The sequence below is a fragment of the Hirundo rustica genome, chromosome 13 (genome assembly GCF_015227805.2).
Source record: "Hirundo rustica isolate bHirRus1 chromosome 13, bHirRus1.pri.v3, whole genome shotgun sequence".
Lineage (NCBI taxonomy): Eukaryota > Metazoa > Chordata > Aves > Passeriformes > Hirundinidae > Hirundo > Hirundo rustica.
This window is the reverse complement of record NC_053462.1, coordinates 5,033,105-5,045,349: the sequence shown is the minus strand read 5'-3', so window position 1 is coordinate 5,045,349 and position 12,245 is coordinate 5,033,105. Positions and strand designations below refer to the sequence as shown.

The window sequence follows — 12,245 nt, the reverse complement described above, 5'->3', positions numbered from 1 at the left end:
GTCCAGGAAAAAGCCAAAAATGTTCTTGCTTCTGTAATTTTCAGTTGAGATCAGCTGAATCTAATTCTCAAATGTGATGTTTTCCATCAGTTTGTGTAAATTAAACACACGTGCCCTGGCAAAGGAGCTAGAAAGGTTATCATTTAGCAGGATTTGGAACATGGATATCCAAACCTATTTAAAATTGTGAAAAAAGAATTTATGGTATTCCTTATCTTTTAAAGGCATCTCTTGCCTGCCTCTCCAAAGATAAAGAAGACAGAGTTGCATTTTGATTCATATATTTTCAAGGATCTTGATCTTTTGGAAACTTAGGACTTTTGGAGACCTGTTAGTAAGGCTCATAATGCACAAAGACACCGCTGCTGCCAAGGCACAGCATTAAGATTCTCAGTATACGTATTCACATGTGTGATGTGTTTCCTGCCATATCTAATATACTTGAAAACACTTCTACAATTATCTACGAGACCAAATTCTTCACTCAGTGTATAAGGGTAAAATTCTGACATTACCTGAAATGGAGCTGAAAGAATCCTTATTGTGTCATGTCATAGCCATTTCAGTGGTGAAAACTCTCTGTTGAGTACAACATGTCCATGGGTTACTGCTTATGCAGGAACTTTGTACTGTGGCTGCATGTTCCCTAATGAGATTAGGCAATCAAGTCATATAATCTCTCATTCTGTTGATTGCTTTACTGCTGGTAAGAGGACATTTATATTACTTACCTGCACAAAAAACCCACATCCCTTCTGTTCGAGAGATGAGAATGATGACAGACTGTGAATTTCCCTGTGTGGTTTTGGAGCAGCAGGGTCTTGCCTTAATTAATACCCCCCAGGAACTTTGTCCCAGACTGTGTACTAATTTTTTGTGAACAATAATGACTCTCAAATCTCCACACAAGGCATCCAGCATTTCCTCACAGTACTGTTTTTCTTTGAAGGGAATTGCTAAACCTCCACAAAGCTGGGAAGTATTTTAGAGAACTGAACCACTACTAGAGTGATGTCAGCTGCCAGTGGAAAATCACTTGGCCAAGAAACTTAAAGACAAGTACCAAGAAGATATAAAATCAAGACTAGAGAGGACTGAGGAGGAAAATAGTCCCTAGGAAGGAGAAGGACAGGGATGGTAGAAACATAGTGGAAGAAATACCACATTTTTTTGCTCAGCACTCAAATCCTCACCACCATCAACATCAAATCAGATAGGTGAGTGGATGTTCTCATCCAGACCTGATGTGCAGTGAGGAGAAAGGGAGATAAGTTGTGCAATACCTTCATCACCTGCTAGTGCTGGATAACACAGCTTACACAATCCTGCTTCAGAACCACTTCTCTCTTTAGGAACTGGAATGTTGTGCCTACTGCTGGCTCCCAAATGCTAGAATCATGGACAGGAGCAGCTGGTGCCATTAAACTGATCGGAACAGAAGGTACCATTTTGCCTGTTCTTCATGGTGGTGTCAACAGCAGATGCAAAACATTGCATGAAAACTTTTGCCTTCCTTGTCTGAAAGCACCCATTTCATGGGACAGTTCTTTAATTGGAGAACATTTGCTGATACTATTTGTAATGAAAATAAACAGAGACGTTAACTCAGGCAATAGAAACCTCCAAAGGCCATTGTCTTAGCAAAACCTTATGCCATAGCTTAGGGGATGAGGAACTCTGATCCTGCAGGCCAGATCTACCCCTCAGACCATGCCTCACCACCCTTCTTCCCAAGGATTCCAAAGTCTTCTTAGATGTATATCTGTAGCACGACCAAAACATAGGGACAAGACCAGTGAATGTGGTCACGAAACAGGGCTGTCACAACACAGGCATGTTCCACCACAGCCAGGAACATATCTGAGAACACATGACTGGATATATGATAAACAGACAAAATAGATTTGTTTCCTGTTTCTAGCAGCGGATGGAGAGTTCTGTCCCTGACAGTTTGCAGGCGGAATAAGACTAAGGATGACATTGAATGGATTTCATGGGTTATTTTAAGCAACAAGACTATATCCTTTAAATCCAGTTGGTTGTGGTTTTATTCTTAAATTCATTTGTGGAAGCCTGAGTCTTTTAGGCTTTACTTCAGGGGAAGCCACAGTTCTGTTCATCTTTGCTGCCTTACACCAGTCCCTAGGCAGGGTGGTCACGGTTCTCCATACGACAATATCTGTGTTTACTGCACAGATGCAACCACTGCATTATGCATTGTGGTTGTAGGTGTAATGAAATCCACCAAATGTGCTTAAGAACAATTGGCTTTAACGGGCCTTTGTCTTTCTCCTAAATAATCAAGGAAACATCAGGGACACTTGCTTTCTCCAGATTCTTGAGCAAAATCCTATTTTAAAAAGACTTGTTTGTCTGTTCATTGAGACACTGAGATTTGGCTGAAGGATCTTAGAGGCCTTGTGAACACAGAGAAAAAGAACCTATAAAACTATTTTTCTGAGCAGGAGTCTCCTAAGCAGATTCTGGAGATAAATATTATTGCCAAATTTGTGAATTTAAAACAGATTATTGGCTGCTTAGATTGAAGGTTTGCTGGGGTCAATTTTTATCTCAGACAGTTTTAATTAAGGTGTATTGAATTTCTCCAAGAGGCTAATTTCTTTCTTTATTTCCTATTTAGTGTACTGTGGAGAGAACTTTTATTTCTTATTTTGGCCAAGAATTTATATAGCTCTCTGGGCCTCTCAAACGGGCTATTCAGAATTAGAAACATTAGGATTAGTGCAAGTAGGAAGTTATAAAAATTACATGTACAAGAAATGCTAAGTCTATGTATTTATGTATTCACAAAAGAATAAGATGTTCTCAATTAATAACAATTAAAGAATGTGTGACGTTCAGACTCAGTAATAGTAAGAGTCAAAGCAATAAGCAGAAGCAGTAAACAGCAAATTTCATGATTTAACGTTTTCATTTTTATGAAATGAAGAAACTAAGGATGGAGGAAGATAAAATGAGGTGCCCAAGCTGTGCAGCACATCAGCAGTGAAGCTGGGAATAAATTCCAGATACCCATCTACCCAAGAACAATGCTACTTCTGTCTGCAGCCTGTGCAGAGCTGCACATCTACCACAGTGCACGGCCCTGAAACAGCATCAGGCGTCCATCCGATGTCTGAGGTCTGTTCAGAGCTGCACCAGCTCACCAGATCGCACTCTGTGAGCTCACTGGTCATTGCTCCAAGGTTAAGTGCCACAGCTCATGGGGTTTATGTTAGCTTTTCAAAAAACGCTGGTACCTTCAAGGTGACACCTGCCCCCCGCTGGAATACAGCGCTCTCTGCCTCACTTCTGAGTGAGACCTAAGGCAGTGACCAAGGGAAACTAGTGCTCTGTAGCAAATGCAGAAAACACAGGCATAGCTGTGGAGAATACAAGGGGAGAACCTCACATCCAGTGCCTCAAAATTGCCATTTGCATTTTTACCATAACTTTATTAGTAGCTGAAGAAGACCTCACCATGCCTTCTGAACTTCAGCACTTAGTCAGACATATAGCGACAGCTTGGAGGAATAACTGAATATACTGTAAAGCTCAGTACAGATATTATTAAGTCATCAGGTTCAACAGACCACAAGAGATATGAGATATCCATTAAAGGATCAGGAGCCTAGCATCCCTGAAGACTGAGTTATCAAATAAGGTATATGACTAGTTTGACTGACAGCATTTTTTAATGGGTTGGAATACCACAGCAGCCTCCTGTGGCAGAGGGTAACACCTCCATCCACTTAGTGCCAAGTGGCATCCACCCTGCTTCCAGCCCTTTTATTCTATACCTTGCATACAAAAAAATAGCCCGTGGAAGACACTGCTCTCCCTTCTAACCGTGCCGTGTTTGCTCCCTGCAGGTGAGCGGCCTTTCGAATGCAACTGGCAGGGCTGTAACAAGAAGTTTGCTCGCTCGGATGAGCTGGCCAGGCACTACCGCACTCACACCGGAGAGAAGAAGTTCAGCTGCCCGCTGTGTGAGAAACGCTTCATGCGCAGCGACCACCTGACCAAGCACGCCCGGCGCCACGCCAACTTCCACCCCAGCATGCTGAAGAGGAGGAGCGGCAGCGGCTCCAGGACAGGCTCTGTCAGTGACTACAGCCGCTCGGACGCCTCCAGCCCCACCATCAGCCCCGCCAGCTCCCCGTAGACTACCTGCACTGGATGTCAGCACTTTGCCTCTAATGCCTAACGTGAAGTTTTGTTTGTGTTGCACACATTTAAAAAACTCTGTTGCTTCCCCTCCTTCGGTTCCCACCCTCTCTTTTTCTAAAAATCAGTAAATAGCTGCCTCCCACTGCAATTTTTAGTCAGATTTTCTTTACCCAACCACACAAGTGGCTATTCTAACCTCATGGACAGATAAACTTACGTGTTACACTTAGTGACTCCTGCTGTCTCAATATTTCATATATTTTGCAACCATTTATGGATCCTCTTCATTATTCTTTATAAGAAAATGAAAAAATTCGAAAAAAGAAAAGGAAAAAAATCTGCTTAATTCACCTCAGGTGTCGAAGTAGTTTGTAAAACCGGATTGCACAATATAAGCATACATACACTTAAAAATCAACTGTGTTGGATTTGTGTCCCCCTTCTCCTTTCTCAGGGATGGATATTTATGTTACACAATAATTACAATGAAGACACACCCTAACCACGGCCTTACTCTGTAAATATAATTGCACTTGGAAGCTTTTTGTTAGGTTCTTTCACACACTGGGGAAATAATAAAAAACCAAGTAAACAATACAGAAACCAACCCAATACTGGAATGTAGTACCGGACTCTTCCACTCTTCGCTTTCCTGATTATTTACCTGTGTTGGGGAGTGTCCAAACAGGAACCTTGTCTTTCTTCGAGCTGCCCTCTGCTTACAGTAGCAAGCTGTCTGCTCACTTCATGCTGAAGATGCTCCAAAACCAACTTCCAATTGCAAAAATCTCTGTGAGGTTGATAAACTTGTTTGTTGGTTTGTTTCATGCTAGATAAAATTCTGACCAAAAAAATTCAACAAGATGCCTTAAATGAGTCACCTGAATCACAAAGAAATAAATTTACACTGGGTAACATTTTATGGCAAGGTGGCCTGGAATCTTGGAGGCATTCTCCTGTCATTCTCTCCAAGTTGTTAAGCTGTCTGCACTGCCTATTCAGTATGGGACCAATAGAATATTCAAACCAAACCCCACTGACTTGAATAATTTCCTTTCTTTCTTCTTCCTTTGTTTTTTTTTTTTTTTTTTTTTTTAAATGAACTACAGAAATAGCATTACTGAACCAATGCTCACCAAAACTGTTGTCAAGGTACTTACCTACTGTACAGCTATGTCTTAGTAAGAAAAATTGGCTAAGACATAGTTTCTGTATTCCGTTGCGTCAGAATCGTGGTTGTTGATAAAAGGAAGTGAAAATCATAAGGTATCTTCTGACTGGAATAATGAAATATGCATTTTTAAGTTTAAAATAAGATGACATTATAGCTCAGCACTACTTCAATTTTCTCAAAAATACACATTACCAGCATAAAGCAAGGTGCTCTTATTTCTGAATAACTTCTTAATAACAGAAAGGGAATATTGGCTAGTTTTCAATAACTTTCAAATATTTAACACTAGATAGAGCACAAGGAGGTACATTTTTATGTTTTATATGGTAGAAAACAGAGTAAAAGACCAGGAGCATAGTGATGTACTGAAAACCTCACTGGCAGCAAATACACTTTCCTTGGTTTGTCTGGGTCTGATGGTGCATATTATCAATTCAGGTCCTTTTGATTCTGGAATTTTGGGATGTTTGCTGTTTTTACTGTAGGGTATAAATGCAGTTAAGTGTAGCACGGTGAAAAGAAACCCTCTGCGCCAAACCTGTCATTTGATATTAAGTGAATGCCTCCAGATTCCCCATGAACCTGTATCTTACTTGCTGCATTGCATTGATCCAGTTTTGCAAAGTTTTATTGTACTGTACGTTTACTGTGAGAAGCTAATCTAGATTTCCAGGTAGCTTCATAGGTACTTCTATAATATACATTATTCCTAATACTACATGTTCTATTAGTTGTATCGATAAATACTCTTAAGTATTTATTGATACAACTATAAATCTAAACAAGTGCAGATGTTTCAGTATTTTTTTCATGTTCATTTGCTTGAGATTTCACCTCTGTTAATTTCCCTCTTTGAATTGGAAGTTATGAGAGGCACAATTCTACTGTTTCATTTCCCAGAAAATGAAAGAACATTGTGAGGTTTTTTTACAAGATGACAAATAGAGTTAATGCGATGAGTTGCCCAACCTCTGTAGTTAGGGAAAAAACAGATCTGTTGGCCTCAACAGATTTCCTCCTTTTTTTTTTTTTTTTTTTTTTTTTTTTTTAATCTCATGTACTGAAATGCACAATTTTAATAACTTGATAGAATTCAGGTAGCAGGAATTCACATTCCAATCATTTCTGTGACTCCTAGAAGTGGTCTTGTGCTGTAGTTAGTAGAGAGGCATTTCAGATATCTAGCTCAAGGAATTCTACAGGTCAGCTCTGTCTTGTGCACATACTTCAAAACAAGTCAAACACATTTCTCATTATTATTATACCTTAAGAGAGGTATATGGAGGAGAGGGAGAACAACCAAAATCAAAAGGAGCACTATGTATTGGCAAACATTATAGGCTTCATGTTCCAAATGCATTTTGTTGTAAAATCACCTTTTCCAAAAAGAGCATCATTTCATCTTCAGGAAAGGAGGAACCACTCCATTTCATTTATTTAGGATTTTATAATTCAGCATGAATCAGTTTATGTGTTACAAACAAGTTGTTTTACTAGCCTGGAGAAGGAATATTTGCACCAGGTCTTATTAGTACTAAGGTTATAGGATATAAAATTTATGGGACAACCTATTCTGAGGGACACAGAACTATGTAATCTTAAACTCAGACAGAACTAACATTTTATTCATATTCTTCATAAATATTACTAATAATTCTTCAAGCTTAAGCAGGAAAAATTAAACTGGTTCAAAGTCAAATATCCAGTTCACTCAGTTCATTTAATGAGAACACCATGGGACTGTATATAGCCAACATAACGACACTTTCAAGGAATACTCTGAAATTGGTCATTAAAACTTTTTTGTTTTTTCATCTTAGCTGTAAATACCTCAGCATTCATCAGGCTGACAGTCAACTTACTGTGTTTTAAAATCCCAGATAGAGCTTCAAATAGCTCCCTTAAAAGTTTAATACATTATAATTTTAGGATGCAATGATAAATTCCAAACCACTAGTATTCTCCAAAATTGAATGTGAAAAAAAACTTCTCCTAATATTTTCGTATTAAAAAAAGAGTGTTTGGGGTTTTCTAGCATCTGCTAGAAAAGTCTGATGATCAGCAAGGTCATTAGACTCATTCTCATGATGGTTTCTCCTGAGTTTTACAGACATGAGAATTCAAAACTGCTCAAATTATGTTTTGAAATCTGTGTGCTTATCCAAATTAACCTCAGATTTTTACCCTTCTGTTGTTTCGCCCAGCAGTGTTATCTAAAACCGTCTCCTGGCACAGCAACAAATGTCACACTCAGGAAATACTGCTCTGGCAAGGTGCAGGTTTCTCCATCTGGAGGAGTGTGCATCTCTCCTGCCTCCTCCTTTCCCCATGCAATCTGTTGAAGTGTCCTCACAAAATGCAACATTGCCATGATTTTTTATTTTTATTTTAATTGCAGACAATAACAGCTTTATTAAGAAAGCCCTGAAAGTTTGTTTTTCTCCAGCCATGATTCTAACTTCTTCTCTAAGTGTTGAGTTGAACTGCCTTGCTATAGGAAATAGGTGCAAATGAAAACCATCACCTTGCTACCAGGTGAAACTAAAGACGCTCTTTGAAACTCATTCACCCCTTCCATTAACCTCTCCCTGTGCAAAAGCCTAATGGCAACATGAATTCAGTTTTCATCCTGCTTCTTAGAAAGCAGTCCTGGTAAATTCCTGGCAGCTAGATTTTACGAGTTTTTTGTATCTGCAAATTAATTGTTCCTTGCTTTTATACTACTTGCCTAGTATCTGTTTACATAACTGCAAAGGTATCTATTTATGACAAGTCATCAGAAGCCTCCGTTCGATGGTAACGCCTAATTCCTGTCTGTATCCCACTCTCTTTACTGCATTAACCCTTGCAAGAAATTGTAGCTGTGAGAGCCTCTGTGCACCTTTAAACCTCATTTCTCTCTACATTCAGCTCTCTCCTTATCTCACTCAGCCAGGCATTAAAGGCTGTGTGAGGAGCAAACCTGTTTCACAACTGCTCCAGTGCTTTGTCATGAGTTACAGAATTTGTGCTCTGTGAAGTGCAGCATTGTTTTTGCCTTTCCGTTGCTGTCAGATTTACTGATTTCATCAGGTCATGCCTACAAACTAACTTTCAGGTGCTCTTTTACTCCATCACACCATCTGTTTGTGCATTGGGTGCTAACATCTAGTCTATGTCAGTGAATGGTTTGATGAACATCTGTATTTGTAACTCTCGGGGATAAGAGCTATAGCCTTAGGCAGAAGAAACTATCCCAAATTATACTTGTTTATAAGCCAAAATATAGAATGCAAAAGCCCATCCACTGGTATAGGTTTTTATAAATATATATATATATTTATATATATGGATTTATATAAGCATATGCACATATATATATATATAGATATGTATGTGTATATTGTATAGTGTATGTGTGTATACATAAATACACAGCAGTGTGTCTGTACTACACACTGACTAATGAAGGGATGTCTACAGAGCAGAAATAGGGATCCATTTCATTATAACTAGTGATGGGCCTGAACCAAATTCCTAGATCCAAATGCCATTGCATTTGGAATTTTTGAACCTGTTGGAAATTTGCGGTTGAGTTTCATCTCTGGTTACAGGTGCATTTACTTGTGCATTGTACATTTGGAGGACATGTGTGTGTGTGCTCACGTGTGCTTCTCCAGCAGCACATGCCTGAGCAGGGGACAGGGGACGCGTGTGCTGGGAGTGCGCACGTGTTCACAGCTAAACTTCCAGCTGCGGTGAACTGTAAAGCTGCCAGTGTCATCCTCACTTGTACAGGCCTATCAGCAGCACATGAAAGCTTCCATGGCTCACTTTTCAACTCTTTAAATCACTACATTGAAGTATTACAGTTGTACAGTTATATGTTCATCTATTCTTGCTCTGCTGTAACTTTTTATGTATTTTGTATTGCATAGATTATATATTGTGATAATGTCCTATGCAACTATAAAAGGAAAAAATTAAAAAAGGAAGAAAATTAAGAACTGTAAAATATTGTCTTAACTTGTATGCATGGTTAGTGAGGTTTACATTTTCCAAAATAAAACTTATACCTATGAAATACTGGTTTTCTCTTTATTTCCTTCTCTATTTATCACCCAAAAAGCATTAATTGTTAATATTTCTGCTGTTCATTTGAGACTTGATAGCTTGTTTGGTGTCTTTATTTAAATTTCACCCGGTGCTATTGTTTAAAATGGGATTTCTTTTAATGTTTGAGAGAAAGTTTTTGTGATGTTTGTTTTCTATTCTGTGCTTTAACTGGTGTTTTGTAGTTGCATAGTGAAATTCCTCTCTCAAAGGTGGTACATATTGCATTTTTTTTAGAGATGGTTATGGGATTCATAGATATGACCTGAATTTCTTAGAGTCAGATGTCCCTTCTTTCAAAGCCCAGTTCCTTGCAAATGCCTGATATCATCTCTGCAAGGGGCAATACCATGTCAGAACAGTAGCAATGCAATCTCACAATGTCCTGAAATCTTCTTTTTTAATTTTAAAGATGAGAAAATTCAAGCACAAATTTGAGCCACTTTCTCAAAAACATAAGGCATTGGCAGATGTGAAGCAATGAATCTGAAGTTTCTTGAGAATACAGGTTACACACTTCTAGGCACTGTTTGTTACAAAAGGCCCTTAACAGTAGCATTCCCAAAGTCTTCCAATGAAAGATCCACCTCATGTTTGATAACTGAAGAGCAGTAAGAGATTGTTTCCTAAACCTGCTAGAAGGATGAAAGAGAACAATTCCCTCCAAAGGACGATGCCTTTTCAGTTTGAGTCTGGAGGTGCTTGATACTGTAATGTAATGTGCGTCCCCGCCCAGGCACCCACAATGAAAGCTGTGTGTTAACACATCCCTCCTGCCTCTCCTCTCCAGTTCCTAAATGCAAGGAGTGTGCATCTCTCCAGCCTGCTTTTTCTGTTTTGCTGTGACTCAGCATTTGCCATGAAATGTTCATAGACTTGGCAGTAGTCCAGTGTTTCAGGAGAGAGGCAAGAATAATGCTAGAATTAGGGTGGAATTTTCTTATTTCCATTTACCTGCATATAATTTCTGGCTTCAAAGTAATCCACCTTAAGATTCATTGCGCTGGCTTTTGAAAGAACCACACTCATGGCATGCTTTGCTAGTTGACTGCAAACTATTGAAGTGACATAAATATAAATACGCAGTCAATAGAAAGAGATAGAAAAGTGAGAGAAGATGAAGACTGAAATAAAAATGAGGTGAGGACAATGAGACAAGTGTTTGTAGCAGTGGACTACAATGGATTGTACAGCACCAGAATACACGTGGGGCTTCCTACAGAATTTCAGAGCAAGCAAGCAAGGCAGCACCTCCTGAGATGAGCAGAAATGGCAGCGTGTTTTCCAAGAGCAGCAGAGAAGGGAGCTAAGTCAAGCAGTAGTTGAAGCAGGCAAGCACGTGTGTTTAGCCAGCTGCACTGCATTGCTGGCACAGCCAAGGGGAAAAGGAGAAAGGGAAGAGGTATCTGAATGGATTTCTCAATGCATGCAGCAAAAAAAGGATGGAGCCTGGATGCCCAGATATGTGAGCAGCAAGGAGGGAAAAGAGAAGCATGACTGAACACAGGCTTTGGGGCAGATTCGTGCTTTGAGCAACTCGGAGAACAAGATTACATTAAACAAGTCATCTAAAAAAAACCAGCAAAAGAAAAGAGACACGAGAAAACCCGAGGGTTGTTATAGGCAAGAGCAGGCCCCAAAAGTCTGCTAACAAAACCAAACCACTGAGCTTAGTAATAGCTCTACCTCACCAAGAGAAAACAGCCTGAGAATATAATTGCTACCTCATCATAATTGTAAATAAAGGATCAACCTGTCCCACCTGGTTGGCACTGGCAGGAGTTAGATTTAATCTTTGGCTCCTGCTGGCTGAAACAGATATTCAATCAAAAAGGAGGGGTTGGCACCGGGGGCTGGATTAAGGGAGGCTCCAGGATGCTGTTGCTGCCAGGTTTCTGCTGAGCTGATGTTTCACCCCGCATCACTGGATGATGGTGCCTGGCTGAGCACAGCACAGCAGGTCTGGGCCTGCAGCACTAGGACCTCCAGGGAATACTCCAAAGGGTCCGCAAGGTTCACAGAGCCCAGGCTGGCTCGTTCAGAGCCAGCCCAAGTGCTCTCCCCAAGGCACACCAGGTGGGACTGGGACATCTCCCAGAGGGAAGGTGTGGTATTGCCAAGCTGGTGGATATGAGGACGCCATTGAGAAAAAAGGCCCAGCTGAAGGACATGAGAGATGGTGCTGGTTAGAGACTTTCATGTGTGTGCCAGCACAGAAAGAGGGATGAGATGAGCTAATATGAGGCACAGACCAGAGGTGCAATAAATGGGGAAGGTAAGTTAAAGAGAGGGAAGGTAAGTATAGAAAAATAAGGAAGGAGTAGAGACTAAGGAAGTTTGATGTAATTTTCTAGAGACGAGAGACCTAAGGTGCAAAATCCTAACAGGGTTCTAAAGGGGTAAAGTAGCTCATGTGATAGCAATCCCAGCAGACAGAAGGTGAGGCATGTCAGTGTGTGATAAACAGGGCTGTGTGTCTTTAAGAGACTCATGTTTGTGTTTTCCCATGCTCTCCTATTGTGGAATTAACTTTCTGAGTCACTTCTCTGATCCTGGAGACAAACTGAACAGACACAAAACATAACAAAACACAATAGCAACGGGAAGAGAGAAATTCCTCCCTCCCCCTTCCACCACACACACATTTTATGTCAGTGATCTGAATGCACTCAAAGTCTTGGGGTGGAAGAGAAGGAAGTACAGACTGACAGTGCTTTTTGGTACACACTCACAATCAAGTTCACCTTCTTCACCACCACATAAACAGTTAAAACATGAAAGCCACACTTCCCCAGTCTGTTACTTTTAA

At 40.1% G+C, this 12,245-nt stretch overlaps 1 protein-coding gene across 1 annotated transcript in view; it reads left to right on the top strand.

Annotated features, from left to right (window-relative positions):
* Nucleotides 1–6,369, top strand: part of KLF13 (KLF transcription factor 13) — a 30,629-nt gene extending 24,260 nt beyond the window's left edge. The window contains exon 2 of the mRNA XM_040077554.2: nt 3,873–6,369. Coding sequence (XP_039933488.1) covers nt 3,873–4,165 — 293 coding nt within the window. The 3' untranslated portion in view covers nt 4,166–6,369. The remainder of the gene's footprint in view (nt 1–3,872) is intronic.
* Nucleotides 6,370–12,245: the final 5,876 nt, after the last annotated feature.